We start from the raw sequence: 23,405 nt of genomic DNA on the forward strand, positions 1-23,405 counted from the left end.
TGATGTAACTAAAGAAGAAGTTTTATGAATTAAATCTTATGAAAAATAAAATCTGTTTTCGATATCTATCTTCTATACCCGCAAGGTGTTTACAAATGATCGACAATATTAGATTAAATAATAACGTTACAAATCTGCTTTTGCTGGAGTCGCGCGTCAAAAATTCCGACTACTCCGACATTTCTCGTCCACAGCCTACTTACAAAAGGCAAACACACTGAATTTCTTATCAAACGATACTTCATATACGAACATCTCTCTTTAAATTTATGCATTCCTTCTTCTACGTGATGCTTTTCTTTAGTATTCCAAATTAGTTTAAATTGCATTCTCCTTGTAGGCAATCGACTACTTATATTTCTGTCACATATCCTTCCTTACTAGTCATTTCCATGCTCACAACCAAGTACTTAGTTGGAATTTATATATTATGTAGTGTGTTTATACATTAAATAAATAAATACTGTAGATGCATATAGAATTTCTAACATAATAGACATTTTCTACATTATAAATCAATTTTATTTAAATGAAATTAATCTATTCTTACATTTCACTTGGTCATAATTTTAGAGAAGTTAACGCATTGATAAAGGAAATTAATCTGTTATTTCATTAACACTAACAATTTATCTTCTTGATTAGTTTTATATGGCAGTATTGATTGAAAATAAAGATATAAGATACAGCTAATGACAAAATCTTAGTTACAGTTATAGATAGAGAGATATAAGTTTGTGAAGAAAGCTGCTCAAACAGGAATCCTATTAAAACTGGTTTGAGAAGTTATGTAAATTGGAGTAGAAACAAACAGATTAACAAAGAAACATTCTACACATTTATTTTATTTATTTTAAATGGCTAAAGGGGCCAAATAATACAAGCCTCACTGTGACTACCAGTGTTCAGTAATTTTATCCACTGAGCTACTTGTAGTGGGCGTGATTCTATTAACTGTTCAATGCAAGGGTGATTTTACTATTAATTCCATTTATATGGTGTAATAAATTAATTTAGCAAGCATGCCACCAATGACCGAATGCATAAAACTACTAAATGCTAAAAGTGGGTGTGGGTTTTCCGGGTACTTTTCACGTGTCTAACACTAAAAATAGAAGCCAGTTTTTCCCATAGAAAGTCCTCCAAGACGGAAACTCTTTGCAAATCGCCCAAGTGTTGAGTTGTCTATCCCATCAAACCAGAACATTTAACACCTCCTAACGTGCAGAGAAGACCTTCAACTTTTATTTATTTAGTTTTATTTTAAAGACACACGAAAATGTGCACACACTAGTGCTATATTATAATTAAGCACATAGCCTACAAGTGTACTGTCTGTGAGTTATTAGAAAGATTCATTCATACGGATCAAATAGCATTAATTCTAAACGACGTTAAGGCTAACGCATCAATAACCTCTATAAAGAACAGGAGGAGCCGCGTTTAAGGCCAATTCCTGGCCTAAATGGAAAAAATATTGCTGTATTTTCGTCTAAGAACGAAATTATTATTTATTTTCTGGGGCCTAAAGGCCTTTGTTTAAGTTTTATACCCGATTTAGGCCACGTAATGTTAACTGTGTGGCCTAATAATCACTTAAGAGAGAATTTTGTCTCTAACAATAAAAATTTTAAAGCTTCCACATTGATTAACGATTACCTACAAAAGTTTCACTAAAATATTAAGGAAATGTTTAATTAACATTAAACCTAAATTCTTAAACGTAACTAGAAAAACACATTGAGAATTTTATCACAAAAATTTCACACTAATCCTAAGTACTCGCATGTTATGGTGCATGGTATGTTAATAATTTACGTATTTTTTAATTAAATTAGATAATATTTACGGCATTTTTGTCCGTAAAATCAAATTTATTATTGAATTGGGTAGCATTAATGTTATCAAATCAATAATAACGGTCTGCAGCTTTGCTTGAAATGAATTACACGAGTAGATCAATAGGAACGGGATCAGGAGGAGGAGTAAGCAATTCTTCTCTACCTCTTAACTAAATGCTGCATGCACCTAGACGTTCAGGTATGTTTATAATACGATTTCTGCTCAAATCTCAGATGATATTTTAATAATTAAACGAAATTCGTGCATCACTAAAGCTTAAAAACTATACGTGGATGGGTTAAGTTAACCAAATCAAACGTCGAATTTATACTCATGCAGTCAAGACCGGGGTCTATCGATTATTTCTGTTAACAACACTGGAGAAATTTCGTTGTCATCGTTCTAACTAAATTAAGAATCTATTACACCAGGTTACAGTTTAATTGACAATCAGATCGAAAGAATTGATAACTTTAATCATTTTTACCCTTATTTCTTGCGGGAATAAGGATATAATGACCCGCTACACGGTGTCGATTTTTCTGTGTGTGATATTAGTGATGCATCTAGCTATCACTGGCGATGCAGCCAGAGCTAAGGGTAAATGGAAGAATAGGAGACTGAATAGGAAGGGTTCTTCTCCTATAACCATCTTCCCTACGCATCCCCGTCGGAAGGAATACTATGACAATCCTAATGTAAGTTTCCGTATCTTTATTTTAATCATACGATCGATTACGCTGTGCACCTCACTAGTTGCCAGGTGCTCTTAAGTAATCAATAACAAACTAAAACACGCATCGGGACAGACGTAAAATTCGTGGGTTTATAATGGCAATCACGTAGATTTCCTCACGACGAATTAATTATGTAGAAAAAATAGTTTTTGGCTAAGGAATATTGTAAATTTCTAGAATATAAATTGAATTCAGAAACATCAAGTGGGCCATCTTATATATTTTCATAATAGAAAAACGTCATTGAATCTATTTAGCACCCAATTTTAGTGTTAAAGATGTGAAACAATGCTGGCATTTCTTCATTGAATCCATTATGAAGTTAACTGGGGCTAATTTATTTATTTATTTTTTTGTTAATTTCATAATGGGATTAATGGAATAAGTAAGTTAATAAAGGGGAGATCTGCCAATAGGGATGCTTCCTGGGAAAACTTTCTATAATGAAGTATTTTGGTGTTAGAAATGTGAAGAAAACCCGAAAAAAATTTACGTGGCGAGACACGAACCCACGCCCAATTAACAGTATTTAGAGTGGTTTTATTCACTTGGCCACTGGTGGCCACTTAGAAGTGGGTTTTCACGAGATACGTTACGTAGGGGAGCCGGGCAGGTTAGAACACGGGGTACGTTGAAACATTTGCGCTATTTCTTTGTGCAGCCTATGAAATGCACTATTACGTGCACTTAAGGCAACTGACTTGCTGATATAATGGTAGGAGCATGACGGCCGAAGCATTGTAGTTTGAAAGATTTTTGTAATATCCGGGCGGAGGAGTAAATTTTTTATGTCAGAATCATTCCTTTTTTTGTTCATGAATACACTTCTGATAAACTTTTCTATATCGGTCTATAAGAAGAATGGATATTATTAGCAAAATTATTAAAGTTCAGTTGAGGCGCACACAAGTGTTGTTTTGATATTAAGTGGGTCATCGAAAAGACCTCTCGGGGCACATTATTTTTCCACATTCGATGGTTGTTCTTCTTATTAACAGGTGTAAACAAAGCACCCATAACCGTCTCCGCCGTTTTACCAACGTTGTATTCATAAAGATACATGTATTTAAACTGAAAATGATCTATGCAACCACAGAAGATCGTTTATCGATTCTCACGAAAGTGATATGGTTCATTACATTGAGGAAGCGAGCAGCATTTATTTTGCTCTTGAATCTGATGGTGTCAGGCGGTTGGATTATGAAGTTGCAAAAGTAAACATTACAGATCCCAACACCATGGGCAGAAAATGAAAAAGTTGATGATGTAATGCACGCCGTGCAAATAACGGTCACATGAAAATTGTGACTCAGATGAAACTGCACAAAACTACTTTAAAATATCTCCCGGTTTTTCTGTGGCTAAAGTATGATATACAGAATGGAATTAATTACTTTAAACATAAGGATAAAGACGTGTCTCTATGATATACATTTTGGTACATATCGTGGTTTTACATTAGCCAGAATATAGTTCGAACTTACCCCATGCTCTGTTTCAATATACCCCAGGTATGGGGTACATTGAAACAGACGGTGAAAGTGGTAGCTTACCGCTATGGAGGACCCGGGATCGATTCCGAACGGGTCGAAAAATCCCCAGGAATTCTTTTTCTGGGCCCAACATATCCAAGGTCCGTCCGGATACGTCGGGCCCCGTCCCTCACCACCCGACCACCCCATTGTGGGCCCGGCCAAACCCATAATGAGCTTGCTAAAAGAGTCCATCTTAGTGCCCACTAGGCGAAGAGAGTTAAAAAATAATCTGATGACATGACTTTTAACACGCTAACATTAATGATTATTCAATTAAAAAAAAATCCAACCTGTTCCAACCTGCCTGGTCTCCCCTATATATATAAATATATTGGAGAAATAATCGAAACGATGTCTTAAGATATATATGTCCTGTAAATATCAATTTCAAATTTTACAATTGAAAACTTCACGGAATACAATCATTCTCGAGATAAGAACTAAGAAACTCAAAATTCCTCTTGTAAAAGATTAATGTTCCGAAATTCAATTGTCAAATCGCAAAATATAACGAAAGTTTCCCAAATATTTGAGAGGTTAAAGGTTAATAAATAAGTATTTAGTTTTGCTTCGCGAGGAGACAGCAACAAAGCCTTTTACAAATCTTACCGCCATCATAATTTTTCGAAGATGATGTGATGAATAGATGATACAATGTTTTCCTGATCATCCCTTTACTACTAATAATAAATTGTTATTTAATATTCTGCAGTGAATATTTCTTAGATTATAAGTTTTTACGAAGTTTTTGCCAGTGTTTCTTAACATTTTTAGTGATCGGCACCCTGTTAAAAGTTGTGTTTAAGGTGGCAAAGGTAGAGAGGGTAATCGTGAGGGTCCAGGACATCGTCGTGACGTTTTCAATTTACAGTGGGCTCTGAGAGTACAAAGAACAGTCGAGACAAATTATATGGCATATAACAGCTTCAACTTTATATTAAATGTCTAAAGGTTAACAACCTATCGTTACTACACGCACCCCGGATTAAGAAACATTAGTCTATGCGGATCTTAGACGACACCTACTACATTTAACTACAGTATTTCTTAAAACGTATATTGCAAATTTGTAATGGAAATTTATAAAGTATCAAATCATTATTCAACGTTTCTGTTTGAATATTAATTTAATGAGTGGCGGGATGGCAACAGATTCTCCTTTCCTAAAGAGGGATCCGGGTTCGAATTCCATTCGGATCCTCACAGTTTTACGATACTGCGGATGGGACTAACTTTTTTCTTTATCCTCTCTCCACGACAGTTGACTTCCTAATGGATTAAACTTAACTGTAACACAAATGAGATATTAATCTTAAACATTCATTTTTTTGTTGGTTCCTTCCATAAAAAAAATTTCATCTACTGTTTTAATTGGATTTTTTATTTACTAATTTCTTAATAATCGTAAAAATGCTGAAATTGTTGAAAATGTTATTACACTTTCAGGCTATTAGGTTACTATTAGACAGATTAAAACCTGAATTGATGCCAGAATTTTTTAGAACACTGTTCTTTCCTGATGTGTTGTGGGATTGATTATATCGAAAATTTCTATTCTATAATTTAAGTTTGTTGTTTAAATATTCTCTTGTTTCATTATCACATTAAATTATAATTGAAATCTAATGTGCATTAAACACATTTTCTCATCAATTTAGAAGTATACAACAATATGAAATTGGATTAATGGAATATGGCTAAGCAACGCATGAGCAATCTGCTAAGGAGGATGCCTATCTATAAAAAACTGGGCCTATTTAGATGTTAGACAGGTGAAGGAAACCCAGAAAACTCAATGCTGCAAACCTATTGGCAAGGTGATAACCCATAACCAACTACCAGTGTTTAATGCTTTTATCTACAGTACTTGGCCACTGCTGGACCATAACATGAATGGATCTATATGATCCAATTCATTTGTTGCATTTCATCTAGATCATCAAATTAATAAAATAATTATCATTTTGAATGTTTTAGGCTATATAACAGTTTCAATAAAATTTATTGGATCTTCTCCAATCATAACCATCAGAATATAATCTTTTGTTTCCACATTGTGAGATATAAGAATATAAGATTGCATCTAGGAATAGTTGCCCAGATATATACAGAAACTTCCAGAAGAGATTGTTTTTCAATTTGTTCATGCAAGACACCAATACATTATAGGTTATATGGCTAGATTCTTCACCAGTTATGGAGTCAATCCTATTATCCTTGGTTGAAGGATAGCATCTGGACAGGAATAATCACAAGAATTTTGTATGCCTGTCTGAAAAGAATCTTTTGAAACATTAGGCATATCTTTATAGAATTCTGAATCAAAAGCATCAAATTTGTCCATCACATTCATCTAATCTTACTATAATCATAATGTTAGATGTTTGCAGTTAAGAATTGGCATCTAAAATAAATATAAATACAATGCTTCTCAAACATAGTTCCTCTAATAGCATATAATAAAAAAGTACATTTTGTCTTTATACAGGGTGCTCAAATAACTAAAGCATCTCATTTTGATTACGAGTTTTTACTTGGACATAAAATTGTTTTCATATGTGAAGCGAAAGGAGATCCGCAACCAAGAATTAACTGGTTTAAGGATGACATTGAACTCTATGCACATCCTTTTACAAAGGTAAATTACATATTACTTAAACATATTCTAGGAATAATAAATCCATATCATAAGTTTTTATATACTGTATAAAATATAGGCTAGCTTTAAAAATTTTAATCTTAGGAATCTAAAACAACCCTTTAGTTAAAGAAACCAGAGAAGCAACTAGGCTCTCTGTCATCTGGGGTAAACTAAGATCCCATCACCTTGTCTTGTTCCAGAATTAACGACACGTGATGAATCCAGTCTGCATCGTCTCCAGTCTTACACACCCTTTCCTCTCAATGCTCCCTTAAGGTCGATTTACACACAACAATGACGTGCCGGCACGATGACCGTTTGGTGCATAAACATCGATAAATATCACACATAGCCAATCAGAGTTTCATCTACTACCTGTGATCTGTATTCTGTCAATCATACAAGTGTCGTACATGAAATTCTGATTGGCTATGTGTGATATTTATCGATGCTTACTGCACTGTGCCGGCACATCACTGTTGTGTGTAAATCGACCCTTATCTAGATAAGGGAGCCCTGAGAGGAAAGGGTGTGTAAAATAAACAACATGGATAATTTACTGATGTATCAGTAAATAATCCATGTTGTTTATTTTACAAATAATTTCTTAAATAATTCAAATAATTACATATCTCTCCTAAGTACCAGGTAAAGGCACCCTCATACTGGTACTTGGAACATATGTCCTGTCTATTCTCTTAATTGCATCGCTGAAAGAAACTAAGAAAAATATTAGAAATATTCGTTCCTTATATGAACAGAAAGGTTGTTTATACTTTTAAATTTAGAAAGAGGAATTGAAAAAAAAATTTTTTTCATTGTTATCGAAAATGAGAAGCATGCAAACGACTGTAGAGACAAGAAGAATAAATTTTCAACACAATTACTGTTGTGTCAAATGAAACAAAGATTTTATTTCTGTAAATAAATATTAAAATTTAACTTCCATGTTTTTGAACCTGCAGGAATTTAATATTTGCTCTACTTTTAGATTGTATCATATGAACCAGATTTAATTTATATTTGCACCAATCCTAAGTTATAAAATATAAGAAACACTTCTTCTCTACTAAATAATAATAAACGTAAAATCAGGATGCCCTAATCTGTAGCTTTAGCTTGTTCTTAGGAACACATCTGTGTTACTAAAAGACAAATTAAGGTAAACTTTACTTAATAAAAAGTAATTAAATGTAATAAATTAATCAATTAAACTGCTTTCCAAGGAGTTATGTTGAATATGATTTAATTAATGACATATATAATATATTGCAGATTACGGAATGGCAGCTGAAAGACAAACACATCAAAAGCAAATTAGAGATAACACCGGCTCGTCAGATGGATTCGGGGATGTACGAATGTCAAGCCAATAATAAATACTCAATCGACAGTAGAAGTTTTAAAGCAGATTTCAGTACAATTAGTAAATAAATTCAATTTACTGAAATTAACTTCTAATATGTAATCAGAAGAACAGAGAATATGAATCTTTCTTCACATTTTTAAAAAGAAATCTGTATTAAATAACTGTTAATATCATCTGCATTCAAATTATATAAATAATTTTTGCTTCTATGTAAAAAAAGTCATATTAATATATCAAACATAATGTTTCAATTATATATTACTGCTCATTTTAAAATATTATAAAGTATCTTTTATCAATATATAATGTTTTTAATTAAATTAAATGAAATAAATTTAATAAAAATTATGAATCTTTTGTAGGAAATATTATTTTTACATTACATTATATATAATTAAATATATTGGTTTGATTGATTATATATATTTATATATATAATAAATCAATTATATATATATTATATATATATATATATATATATAGAGGCATTATCACAAACAATAGGGAAAAAAATCTACTAAAATCTTTTATCTACATATAAGTTTATAGTAAAATAATTTATACTAATGCATTTGTATTAATAACAATATTGCTCTAATTTAGATGAAAGAAAATACAATATCAAATTAATAAATAAGCTTCTGAATTTAACAAATCAATCAGATCCTTGCAGAATTCTCTTATTATTATTATTAGTCTTTAAATTAAAGTAAGAATTTTTCTTGTAATATTTTTGATTTGCACATAGGCTATTGGATTTTTATAGCTGATATTATTGGTACATCATGAATGAATTTTCCACTGATGTAACTAAAGAAGAAGTTTTATGAATTAAATCTTATGAAAAATAGAATCTGTTTTCGATATCTATCTTCTATACCCGCAACGTGTTTACAAATGATCGACAATATTAGATTAAATAATAAGGTTACAAATTTGCTTTTGCTGGAGTCGCCCGTCAAAAATTCCGACTACTCCGATATTTCTCGTCCATAGCCTACTTACAACAAGCAAACACACTAAATTTCTTATCAAACAATACTTCATATACGAACATCTCTCTTTAAATTTATGCATTCCTTCTTCTACGTGATGCTTCTCTTTAGTATTCCAAATTAGTTTAAATTGCATTCTCCTTGTAGGCAATCGACTACTTATATTTCTGTCACATATCCTTCCTTACTAGCCATTTCCATGCTGACAACCAAGTACTTAGTTGGAATTTATATATTATGGAGTGTGTTTATACATTAAATAAATAAATACTGTAGATGCATATAGAATTTCTAACATAATAGACATTTTCTACATTATAAATCAATTTTATTTAAATGAAATTACTCTATTCTTACATTTCACTTGATCATAATTTTAGAGAAGTTAACACATTGATAAAGGAAGCTAATCTGTTATTTCGGTAACACTAACAATTTATCTTCTTGATTAGTTTTATATGTCAGTATTGATTGGAAATAAAGATATAAGATACAGCTAATGACAAAATCTTAGTTATAGTTATAGACAGAGAGATATCGGTTTGTCAAGAAAGCTGTTCAAACACAAATCCTATTAAAATTGCTTTTTGTGAGTGCTTCGAGAGGTGGTGTAGAAACAATAAGCAGACTGTGTGTACAGGGTGGGCACAAGAGTATTTGACACCCGTAGCAAAGAAAATTGCCCTTATAAATTGTCTAAATATACTGTATATACATTATCATAGTCATACAAGTACACACTTACATAGACATTTATGAAAATATTACCTTTATGATCATTTTTATTAATTAATACTAATTAGTGATCTATTGTTTCTTTGTTTATGAATAAAGCTGGTGTCTCTAGGATCATCTAATGGTAAAACTAGCCCTGTGCATGTACCATTCTTGTAATTTAATTAAAACAGCACAAACTAAATACTGTATTAAAAAATTGAACTATATTTAAATATACAGTAGAGCGTCGATAAGTGGAACGTCGGTAAGTGGAATGGTCGGAAAGTGGAACGATTTTCAGTCGGACTGTGTCGTGCTGAATCGAATGTTTTTGATACTAAATTTACTTCTAAAGTATAATTTTCATGTTTTTTATATTCTTTAATATATTTATTTTGTTTGTACAAAATGCAGAAATAATTTTTAACGATATGATAGCCTCGATGATTATTATAAAAATTTTCGTTAGGCTTAAAATCGACGAAAATTCAACACGAAGCGACACGCAACGGAGAAAAATTTGAACATCGGACAGGCTAATGTATTTTTTCGTACAAAGTCGGAAACTGGAACAAATCATTAACTGGAAGGACCCCAGTCTCCAATTGGTTCCACTTTTCGACGCTCTACTGTAATGAAATACTATTTAGAATTCTCCCAAGAAACGGAATGAAATAATACATAATTGAAATTGAAGTCATGATATACCACAACATGAGAGAAGTTAATATCTTTTTTATGCCAAACTCATATTATTAGGTTTTTATTCTTAAAAAAAACAATAATAATCTTTTCATTGTACACACTTTTAAATTATGTCTACTCCATCATTAACCACAATGAAAAATTTTCAATTACTGTTGAATGTTCTACAACTGATGAATATCCATCAACTGGATCAAAAACACTTGTTCATTAAAGATACTTGCTGGGTAAATTTCAAGGTATTTATCTGATTAACATGATTAAAGTGACCAGATATGTTAGGTTGAAATGCGGGACGCTTCTGTGTTGTGGGAGCTAAAAATGGGGTAAACCTCCGACATACATATATATAATAATAATAACTAATTCATTAATAAATAATTTAGTAGAAAAATATATAAATGCATAAATAAACTTAAAAATAACTCTTTATAGAAAAAAGAATTGTTTTTTTTCACAACTTGATGGCACTGTTTGTATATCTATCGTGGTATGCCTAGAACGGTTACTAGGGGTGCCCCTAGATATTATTTAAATTAATAATAAATTCGGAATATTATTATAGCAATATGAATATATTATTGAATTATTGATATGAATTTATTATTTATACCACGGAATGACACCGTTGCTGCTAGAACACCCACTACGGGGTGTCCCGAGCTACTAGTAGTAAAAGAAAATGACAACTTTGTGCTCTTGACAACTTGCGAACATGTTGAAAACGTTACATGACCAAGTGCAGGACACTTTCCGAGACTAACAACCCAAATCCGAGACGTCTGGTCACCTTAGATTAACGACAACAACTTTCAAAGTGATTTTTGCCTGTTTAATACTCAAATTTCACTAATAACGGGTAGTACACTACCCTCTACAATCATTGTATTTTTTAATTTTAGTATGTCTGTTAAGAACCATTAGTAGTTCTATGTTAGAATTGCACATTGAAACAGAATCTTCTATTAATAAAACAGTTTTGTAAACTGTTTATGGATTGTTTAACTGGTAAAAAATACTACAAATATTTAGTATATTTATAATATTTATTTCTCCTATGTTGTGATTGCTTCTCATCATTAGCCAATCTATTTAAAGACACTGAACACACCTTACACACTTTTCCAGCAATTAATTTTAATTAAAACTAATGTTTTCGGCCTTTGTCGGGTTTTCAAATAGAGATACTATTTGACATGTTAGAAATGTTAGTGTGTTCAGTGTCTTTTATATACTACGAAGCTATTATATACTATTACAGAGCTAATCTATTGCTAATCTGTCCCTCTGAGTAAGAATACACTTGGCGGAGTCAATTTATGCTACTTTAATTCCTGGAATGTGAAAAGAACAAAGAATGCATTCTAGAAATACTAAGTACATTTTGTACAAAATGTTGCAATAGCTATTATCTACCTCAGAAAGAAAATAACTATAGATGAAACTTGTAATTAGTTTAGATGTATGAACATATTTTTACCATTGTAAAAAATAGAAATGTTTTGGGTCTTCTGTTCGATGGTCCTTTTTAAAATTAAAATTTGTATGTATATGGTATTTGATATTATTCAAATTTTCATAAGAATTTGTCCAAATGAACCCAAATTTCGATTTAAATTTATCAAAAATACAGTGGTGATCAGTTAACGAACATAACCCGTTCCAAGACTTTGTTTGCTATCCGAATTGTTCGTTAACCAATTATCGATTTACCACAGGTTTTTATAGGAATTTGATTAATTCGTTCTGGAGACCCCCAAAAAATAAAAAAATATATACTTTCTTACTATGTTTATTTATATGTAATAATAAAAATACATATATACACAGTCTTGTATTTTTATTAGTCATGTTTTTTCTGTTTGTGGGGGTTAAAGTATCTGTCTAATGTCGATTGCTTATTGCTTTTCTCTCTTCTTCAAGAGTTTTTCAGAAGTAATTAATAGCATTGTAATTGTAGAGATCTCCAAGTCTATTAACCTCAACCTAGTTTTGATGCCATTCTAAGACCGTTGTTTGGACATCCTCCTTTAATAGTAGATGTCAGCATTAATCTTCTTTTTCAGAAGAAAACATATCTCGCCGAGTTTCTTGGTGTTCTTCATTTGAGAGTTCTTGGTGTTCTTCTGTCATCAGACCCGTTTCAGGTTCCATTATGAGCTTCTTCAATGTTCTTTATTTCTGAGATGTGATTTTTGTTACTCCTTATAGCTGCTTGAGTCTTCTTGATTATATTGTATCTTTCTTAGATAAGATTAAACTGGCAGCCTACTGTAGACCTGTTCGAGCCATACTGCCCAGCAACATCAGACATCTTCTGCCCTCTCTCTACCTTTGCTATTATACTCTCACCCCAAAAATAAAAACCGACACAAAACTTAATGAGTGCCCGCCCGACAGTCTCGCAAACACTATAAAAGAATTGTTTCTGTCAGAAAAATAAAAGGCTGGAATTACAAGGGAGAGTCTGAAAGTTTGGAGGAATACTATCCGATCAGTATATACCAAGTTGAGCGTCAATATCGACATCTCCGATGCTCCCAAAAGTCTCAAATTGTTGCCCAAAGACGAGAGAAAACCAATTGGTATTCATTATTTCATGTCGCTTCTTCTCATATTTGTTCTGTGAGGTGTTCGTTATTCAAACATGTGTTTGTTGTTCGAACATAAAAATCTTTTACGAAAATGTTCGTTAACAGATCACCCACTGTACTGTATTATATTCCTACATTTATGATTTAATTGGTTGATCTATTCTAAATTATTTAATTAATTTAAATTTAATTATTAATTATTGAATTATTAATTATGAAATCTCACTTAACGAGCACCTCTCATAACGAGCAAAGCGAATTGTAAAAAAATGACTCACTTAACGAGCATCATTTGGCATAAAGAGTGACAAGGAGAGGGGAAGTCCTGGAATGTGTGCGCGCTACATCAGTCTGTGTTTAGCACTCGTTCCGCTAGCATCTTAATGCCGCTTATGATCACACATTTTTCCAAACTTGTGTCCAGACATTACGTATAATCAACAACAACTCTAGCCCGTTATATAATAAACATGCTAAACGATATGCCAAATCCTTGGGCTATGTAAAGGCTATAATTAAATATTAGAAATTACTGTGTTCGATTTTTTTTGTTTTCTGCAAATCGAATTCGCATTCCAGGTTGGTTCATTCTACGCTAGAAGAAAAGATAACGACAATTCACGCTCCTTAACAATATATATTGTATAATTTTCTTTGAATAAATGTCATACATAAAATATTTGAGTATTTTTTTGGCATGGAATGCATTATCGTATTTTACATTAATTTATATAGTAAAAATTGTTTCACTTCATGAGTAACATTCTGGAACGAATTGTGCTCGTTAAGCGAGGTTCCACTGTATTACTATTGATACACAATGGCAACCTAATGCCTACCTTTTGGTCAAATTACTAATTTATTGTTAATTAATTAAATTAACAGCTCAACAAATCCGGCAAATTATATATTTGAATTATTATTAATAATTCAGGCTTGTTGAATAATTATGTATAAACAGCTTAAAAAGTATGAGAATATAATGAAAAAGCAAACAATTATTTATTGTGACATTGCCACAATGCTGGACTGAAATTTTTAATGTAAATATCACAATTTCTAGTTCAGATTGAAAGTTCATATATATGTATATTGGCTCTACGATACGTTCTCTAGATAGGCGTCTACGCAAACACAGGTATGACATTGATCATAACAGAGGCACCACTGACCTATCTATTTATGCTTCGACCCCGGGCATAAGAGCCGACCTGCATAACGTGCAAATAATTAAACTATCACACTGAAGAGAACTCATACATTCGCTAGAAACTCTCGAAATATACAAAGTGGAGTTATGCAATAACTGCATCAACTCCAAGGATGCGATTAATATTTCAAAGGCTTGGAAGTTCTGTTATGAAGGCGAGGACCCCCGTAACTCCATTTAATGCAGCTCTCCACCGTTGTATGTCTGTGTAAAAATATTGATATATTCTTCCATTTAGGCAATGCTCGATACGCACGTGCAGTATGAATTTTTATATGCAACATTTCATACGTTCTAAAAAACTTTTAAATCTTCAAGAACAACAGCTCTTCAAATCTCGGAGCTTTTAACCCGAAGAAGACCGAAAAATACGGTCGAAAACGTTTGTTTTACAATTAAATATTTTACAGGTCATTTGAAGGTTGTTGTGAGTCTATACTTCATATATAGTTAATTGGGACCTGCAGTCCCTAAGCTTTCGACATCTGCTCTCAATTTTCATCTAACTCCATTTGAGATTAACAAAGGACAGATGGATAATGTATGAATCTGGAATTTGAAAATTACAATATCCATTGTGAGTTTGGACATGCCCACAATGAAGTGGTGATGATGGATGAGTGCCAAATCCAGAATACAGCACCCCTGAAATATTTCTGGGGTGTTTTGACCCACCTAGGTCCTCGGAGTGATAGGCTGATGCCTTAACAGTCTTGACCACTTTGATCCATAACAGTTGGAACCTCTCTAAAATAAGTCCAATTAGTATGTGAGGAAAATGGAAAATGACAGCTTTTTATGAGTAATTTGGATTGGATATCTAACTCATTTTTCTATAAATTATAGGAACTGAGTCGGGTAGTAGTAATATTATGTAGGCTGACATTTTATCTCACTACAGACTGGATGATAAGAATATATATATAGTTACTTCTGAATAGTAAATATTTATACAGTAGACCCCCTAAAACACGGGTTCATATAACACGGCAGAAAAATTGCAATCGTGTTCGTATAACATGCTAAAAGAGGCTCATATAGCACGGTAAAAGAACGAGACGGACTGTCATGGCCGACTCGTGTCTCGACAGGATTAGTCAAATCTGGATCAATAGTGGTGAACATTGCACAAACTGTCGAGTTTAAACGAGCAGCAGACCTACTAAAAAAACAATTATTATTCAACGGCCATAAAAATTATATTTCTATTAATGATGTCTCCAAAGTTTGGCGAATCTTTCGCAGAAAGAATAACTTATCAGGAAACGCATCCACCATTCGACGAGCTGCTCCGCGACGAAAACAAGCTGAAGCAATGACGTCTTCGAACGGTGTGCACTCGGTAAGTACTCCTACAATTTTTTTGTTTATAGCATAGTTTATATGGATTATTCCCAAAAAATTATATGTATTTTGGAAATGTTTGAGTCAAATTAGTCTAGAATCGATTAATTTTATGGAAGAAAACCTTTCAAACAGCCGTACCCCCTAAACTGCACAAGTGCCAGGCTGTGAACGGCTCATGTATTTGTAAAATCTAAGTGACTCGTATAACACGAAATTCATATAACACAGAACGTATCTACCGTGTTATAAGGGGGTCTACTGTATATAATTACAATATAGAAATTACTGTCTTCAATTCTAAGACCGTTGTTCCGACATCCTCCCACTTCTTCAAAATATAAAATATAATTAACATCTACGTGAATTTAGTAAAACTTTCTCATAGAGAAACTCACTAATCTCTTTATAAAAAAATTTTCAGGTTAACTTAATAACATCAAAAAATGTATCTTATAGATAGTATTTATTCTTTATTTTATTTTTGAAAAATCAAATTAATTATAAATAAAATAATATATATAAATAATAAATAAAAACAATTTTTAATAAATGTATTCATCAATGTTTATAATTAAATTATACAGAAATCTCAAAAGTTCAAGTAAACAACACAGCATTATTTGCAATGCTGTGTTGTTGCATTGCAAATAATAGCGAGGTTGAGGCCGAAGTTTTAAATATGAAAACGTGTACGTCGGACGTTTGGTGCTGCTTTCCCTTAAGTGTAGAAGTTTGACAACGGTGTTCGGAAAGTCGGTGGAATCATGCTCGACATTCCAAATGCCATTGTCAAACTTCTAGGCTTACAGGAAAGCGGCGCCGAACGTCCAACGTACACGTTTTCACGTTTAAAACTTCGGCCTCGCTAATAACAAAGTGAAAAAGTTATCAGATGTATTGAATTAATAGCCGTCCTCGAATAATAGTCGCAACTAACTCATAAAGAATAGAAATGATACACACGTTTAACATAACAGTGCAGTTGCAAGATGAAAAAGTTATAGACAGCATGCTGTTTATTAAAATAAATACGGTAAACATAAAACTGAAATGCTTTCAAGTCTCGTTGCTTCATCTTCAAGAATGTAAATTATTTCAAAGTGAGTTTTTACAATGATATGTGTATCTATACATGAATAAGCAAACTTTGAAAGCACTCGAGTTTTAAATATTTAAAGAATTCACTATAATAAGGTATAATTTTCTTATAATTTAAATTAAATAGAATTTTAATAAAGCTCTTACTTTCTAGTTCCTTTTACTATATCAATGTAATCGTGTGAACGTGCGTAAAATCCATTCTGACGATAATGCGCCCCAGAAATTAGACCACATTTTATTTGGTCGAATCAAAAGAGGAGAAATGACGAGTCTGAAATTTCATAATTACAATAATTAATGACGAGTTTATTTTAAAAAAATCTTAAGATAATAATTCTATTCAGTAATATACATTTAAATAAACTACATTTAAAGAATGTAAGACCAAGACATTATTTATATATTTAGAGATTACAGTGGGTGATCGGTTAACGAACATAATCCGTTCCAAGACGTTGTTCGCTATCCAAATTGTTCATTAACCAATTATCGATTTACCATAGGCTTTTATGGGAATTTGATTAATTCGTTCTGAGAGACCTCAAAAATAAAAAATATATACTTTCTTACTATGTTTATTTATATGTAATAATAAAAATACATATACACACAGTCTTGCATTTTTATTAGTCATGTTTTTTCCGTTTGTGGGGGTTAAAGAATCTGTCTAATGTCGATTGCTTTTCTCTCTTCTTCAAGATTTTTTCAGAAGTAATTAATAGCATTGTAATTGTAGAGATCCCCAAGCTTATTAACCTCAACTTGGTTTGGATGCCATTCTAAGAACGTTGTTCTGACATCCTTCCACTTCTTCAAAAGATCTTTAATAGCAGATATTGGCATTAATCCTCTTTTTCAGAAGAAAACATATCTCATCGAGTTTCTTGGTGTTCTTCATTCAAGAGTTCTTGGTGTTCTTCTGTTGTCAGATCAGTTTCAGGTTCCATTATGAGCTTGTCAATGTTCTTTATTTCTCAGATGTGATTTTTTGTTACTCCTTACACTGCTTGAGTCTTCTTGATTAGTCTGTTTCAAAATTATAAACACAACCAACTTTTTTCAATAACAAAAACATTAACAATTGTAATTAATGTTGAAACAAATAGTATATTCGGCCTCAGGCCGAATACTCGGCCAGGAGCGTGGCCAAATAGCCGAATATTCGGCTGAACTATTCAGCTTGATTAACACATGTACAAAAATTGGCACACAAACTGCATTATGGCAAGGATTCTGCATCCTGCTCTCTATTGGCCCGCTGTCACTACGCTTTGCCAATCACGTTAATTCTTGACAGTTGTAGCGGACAGACATGAGCATCATGGCAGTATGAGATAAGTGATGATATCAAATGTGGATAACAACGAAATGACCTACATGTGTAAATAACGGAAAAAGAACAGAGAAAGACTATGAAGTGAAAATGTGAAAATAAATATGAAATTTAGTTGATAACATAATTGAATAAGTCAAGGCAGCTTATTGGCATGAAATTTGCAACCGTCAATGCGAAATAATTGTTCTCAAGACTTCGGAAAGCTAAATGCTTGTAATGAAAGTCATTTAGCATGCACGGGTGAAAGCCTGGGGCCATTCAGGCTACCAAGAAGTCTCGAATCTGTGAAATCATAACTGACTTATATCGACATCCTATCTGTCTCTTTTGTCCATTATCACCAGGCTATGAGTCATGTAATTGTATTTTTCCTTTGATCTTTTAGATAAATAAGCAAAAAATTGTCCTTTCTCAAACTTGAAATGTATGTTCATCATTAATAAAAGTTACCAAAATTATTAATTTACCGTGTTTTTGTTATTTCTTACTCCTGTTTTTAGGTATTCAGTATTCGGCCGAATAGCGAAAAATAGGCCAAATAGCAAATAGTAACCGAATATTCGTTGCATCACTAATTGTAATATAGTTATTATATTAATATATTATTTACAACGTCAATTTAAACATTTTCTGAAATTTTTAAAGCAATCTGACAATTACGAGAAAAATTATCACAGATTTTCAATTTTTGATTGTTTCAAAAATATAAACACATGTGCACAAAAAACGATTTGTGATGTCTCAATATTTTGTAGGTCCACCATTTGATTTAAATTAGTTCAAATACTCTACCAGACATACATTTTACTAGTTTTGAAGTTGTTCTTGTTTAATATTTTCCCAACAATGCATGATAGCTAATTTCAATTCATTTACAGTATTGTATTGCCTGTTTTGGCCGTAAACAAGACGACTCGCAACGCCCCAAACATTCTCTATCGGGTTCGTATCGGGGCTCCGTGACGGCCAATCGATTACATTAATTTTTTTCAGCAAACCAATTTTTAGTTCACTTTGATGTATGAATGGCTGCATTATCCTGTTGGAATTGCCAGTTCTCCCCCCCAATAAGTTATTAAATTTTGATGCAACAGTTCTTGATACTTTTCTGAATTCATTCTACCTTCTATCCTGCCATTCACCATCCGAATCCTGCCCACACCATCACAGATCCTCCACCTTGCTGTCTGCTCATTCCGACTTCTTTGTTCTTCTTCAAATCATGCCAGTAGTGACTATAACTGTCAGGTCCACTTTTTTTCATCTGAAAAGACTATTCGTTTCCAGTCCTCTTTCCATGTCATCTTGTCTTTGGCCCACTTTAATCTAGTTGTTTTGTGCAATTGTGTTAATTTCGGTTTGGCAGCCATTTTTGTAAATTTGGCATTTTTATGATTATGCATACATCTCCATACAGTTGCTGGTGAAACTGCAATTGGCAATGTTGATGCTGCTTCTCTGACGGACAACTTGTTGACCGTCAGTAGATGAAAAACTTTTCTTTCGTTTTTAGGTGTAAGGAGTTTAGGCCTTCCACAGGGCTTATTTCTGCCATAATTTTCACCCTGGGTTAACATGTTTCTCACAGCACATGTAGATCAATTTATAGCTGCCAAAATTTGTCTTAGAGATTGTCCTGATCCTTTTAGTTAGTAAATTTCAAGTATTTCCAACTCTATTAGTGTTTTTCCACAAGGCATTGTTTTAAATCACAAAAAACCATTTAAAATTTGCGTTTAAAATTCACGTTTTTTATAATGAATGATACTCACCTCTTTAGTAACAACTAATTAAACCAATAAATAATAAAAAAATTATTATACTAATTTTATGCACCTGTGTTTATACTCTCGTAATTGTCAGATTGCTCTAAAAATTTCAGAAAATGTTTAAATTGATGTTGTAAACAACATACTAATATAATAAATACATTACTATAGTTAATGTTTTTGTTATTGAAAAATGTTGGGTGTGTTTATAATTTTGAAACGGCCTGTATACAGTATCTTTCTTAGATAAGATTGAACTGTAACCTACTGTAGACCTGTTGAAGCCATACTGCCCAGCAACATCATACATCTTCCCACTCTCTACCTTTGCTATTATACTCACCTTTCGAAAATAAAAACCCACTTGCGCAAATACTATAAAAGAATTGTTTCTGTCGGAAAAATAAAAAGCTGGAATTACAAGAGCGTTTCAAAGTTCAGAGGAATACTATCCGATCAGTACATACCGGGTCAAGGGTCGATGTCGATGTCTCCAGTGCTCCAAAAAGTTTTGAATTGTTGCCCAAAGACAAGGAAAGACCAATCGGTATTCATTATTTCACGTCCCTTCTTCTTGTATTTGTTCTGTGAGGTGTTCGTTGTTCGAACACAAAAATCTTTCGCAAAAGTATTCGTTAACCAATCACCCACTGTATACAATGTTTTTAAATTAATTTTGAATGAATTTCAGATTAAATTTGTTTTCTGTTTTAGTAAATTTGGTATATAACATGTGATCAAAATTTCTTTGTGAAAAGCATGACTAGAATAAGAGTTAAAATCAAATCAAATTCAGGAAATCAAAATTATGCCATTTTTCTCAGACTGTTAACTTTCATTGATGAATGTTTATTTTCTGCTGGCATGTGACTTGTGACATCATTGGAGTTGCAGAAAATTAAACCGTAATTTTTTAAAGTCTTTCTTCTAAACTTCTGAAACCTTTGTTTCCATTCAGTAGACAGAATACGGAAGCAGTGGCGTAGTGAAGGGGTGCAAGGGAGTGTATCATGCACCAGGCGCCACTCACAGAGGGGCATCCAAATGGTCTCCAAGACAAACTATATGTGTTTCTGGAGGGGGAGAGGGGTGCCAATACAGTGTCAGGCGCCAGTTATGCCCCGGACGCCAGTTATGTTCGCTACATCACTGTACGGAAGTTCCCAATTGTCTACATTTATTATATATCCCTGTGCAAATGCACAATTTGCTCAAGCTATAATGTAGCCAGGGTGAGGAATTCACTGTACTTATACCTATTATAATAATTTTGTGTATTGAAAAAGATGTTTAAATCTTGAAAATTTATTTATTATGGACTCAAAGTAAAACATTTGAAACTCCTCGCTGGCATTGTCAAGTTTATTCCTTACAAATAAACTTTTCACTTATTTCATTTACTACGGAAACTGCAAAACGGTTCTTCTCGCTTTTAAAGTCAAGAATGAAGCGGCTCAATGAGCGTATCCAGCTGCAATTTCTATTAAAAGCTGTAATTCGTATGGTATACGCTCGTGTTGAAAACAAGTAAACAACTTTAATGCCAAAAGACAATTTGGTTTATTCTTTTCATTTGATTATTCTCTGTTAAGATAACTTAACATTCTTTATTTAATCTTTCTGCAGCATTAAAATAATTTGAACATTCAAGCACATCATTCTATTTCGTAATTCAAGGGAGAATAAATTGTTATAAAACATTGTGCTAACAAGAAACATTGCTTTAGATAATGTAGAGAAATTTAAATGGATAAAAACTTCATAAAAATGAGTGGAAATTTGAAGACATTAGAACCTTGGGTACCCATAAAAGAGCAGAGAGAACATGTATTATATAAAACATTTAAATATTAACATTTACTTATATATATAATCCAAGAAAAATAAATAAAATAATATTTTAATATGTTACAAATTCTAAAAATGTTAAGCTTACCTATTTTGTTCTATTAATAATTGAAGTATTTTGGGATTTGTAATCTGTGCATCTGAATCCATAGAAAAATAATAGTCGCAGTCTATTTTTAGACATTCTTCCCTGAAAATAAATTATAAAATTCCACTGAATAAAAATTTTATATATTTCAGAATTATCAAGTACACATGAGCACATACATAAACATACACGCAGTATAAAGTGGCAGATCCAGAAGTACCCAAAGGGGAGCTAACTCGTTAAAACATTTGAATAGTTAATACAGTGATTCTCAACCTTTTTTTCATCACGGTACACTTTTAATAATTTAAAAATTTGGCGGCACGCACGGTTACTTCGGTAAGTACCACAGGAGAACCGGTGACGTCATAACAGTGATTTTTAAACGCAGTTGGTTATTTAGGTCGTTTCTAAACGCCTTGGTAACCACCGGCAGTTACCGGTAACAACTATTACAATTTTCGAACACGGCCTAGGTAGGGTACAACTAATCGAACTACTTTTCTGACGTCGCTTATGTATGTGTATTTGCAGTGGCGGCACACTTAAGTGTGCGGCACAGTGATTGAGAATCACTGAATTAATAAAAGTTAATCGTGGTACCTGGCCCTTAAACTTTCCATATCTGGTCTGCATTTTAGTAGTGTCTTGACCCTATACATCATATTTCTTTTGATAACAATTATGCTGATCATCCAGCTAGCTCCATACCGGAGAAAATTTTGAATTGAAATAACGCGATTTCCAATCTGGATCAGAAATTCATATATAGTTAATTGGGACTGCCATCCCCTCAGCTTTCCATATCTATAAAACTATAAGCACTAAGTTTTGGCTCAATGGCGGACTTATCACACACTATTGATGTAGTCAGAGTAATTACACAGAAGTCGGTACACATGGGTTTATTATGACGACGGTATGCATTTCAGACAGGTCGTCTGACCCTCCTCAACCATATTTGTTACAATTTGGGTCCATACAGGGGTCTACAAAAATACAAGCAGTTTTTCATTACGAACATTTGGGTTTTGGATTAAAACAGTACAAAATTACATTTTTATACTTACATAAAAGAAACATTTTATATTGTTGCCGATGCATGGATGCCTTTATTTTCGAGATTTTTCACAGATGATATATTATGTTTTCAGTACAAATAGCAAACAGAGATTATAATTGTTGCTAATGAAATCTATTGTGAAGTAAATACTATGGTAAACGAATGTAATACAAAGTTATAAACAAGATAACAGTTAAAAAATAGGAGCTGTTTTAAGAGAGGTTACATATGTTTTAGCAGACAGTCAGCTTGTACAAATGATGTTCTCTACTACAGGAGTGATGCTACTATAAGGTGGTATCTGGTGTTAGTGATGCAAATATTACCTAAACAACAACTAACCCGTTATATATATAAAAACCAACAACTGCCGAATTATCGGGCTAGCAAATGGCTATAGTAATATTAATAATTCAAGTTAATTTGGTACTAGAGTTAGGCGTTAGGCGCCATCTCTTGCTAAATTTAATAATTAGAATTTTAATTAAATAATTTAAATAAATTTAGG

At 32.5% G+C, this 23,405-nt stretch overlaps 2 protein-coding genes across 3 annotated transcripts in view; one reads left to right on the forward strand and one right to left on the reverse strand.

Moving 5' to 3' along the window:
* Positions 1–23,405, reverse strand: part of Plod (procollagen lysyl hydroxylase) — a 93,778-nt gene that overhangs the window by 30,039 nt on the left and 40,334 nt on the right. Inside the window, 3 exon segments of the mRNA XM_067284027.1 lie at positions 16,938–16,996; positions 16,998–17,064; positions 21,835–21,936. Of these exon segments, the coding sequence (XP_067140128.1) occupies positions 16,938–16,996; positions 16,998–17,064; positions 21,835–21,936 (228 nt within the window).
* LOC136986487 (immunoglobulin domain-containing protein oig-4-like) lies at positions 1,956–8,296 on the forward strand. 2 transcript variants are annotated; one of them, XM_067284029.1, is made up of 5 exons: positions 1,956–2,040; positions 2,118–2,273; positions 2,352–2,540; positions 6,603–6,752; positions 8,031–8,296. In XM_067284029.1, the coding sequence occupies exons 3-5, from the start codon at positions 2,358–2,360 to the stop codon at positions 8,187–8,189; spliced, it is 492 nt and encodes a 163-aa protein (XP_067140130.1). In that variant the 5' UTR covers positions 1,956–2,040; positions 2,118–2,273; positions 2,352–2,357; the 3' UTR covers positions 8,190–8,296. The 2 variants fall into 2 exon arrangements, with proteins under 2 accessions (XP_067140130.1, XP_067140129.1); XM_067284028.1 differs by having other exon boundaries at positions 2,118–2,540.

Source organism: Centruroides vittatus, unplaced genomic scaffold, assembly GCF_030686945.1.
Source record: "Centruroides vittatus isolate TY-2023 unplaced genomic scaffold, ASM3068694v2 scaffold_1047, whole genome shotgun sequence".
In the NCBI taxonomy this organism is placed as follows: Eukaryota; Metazoa; Arthropoda; class Arachnida; order Scorpiones; family Buthidae; genus Centruroides; species Centruroides vittatus.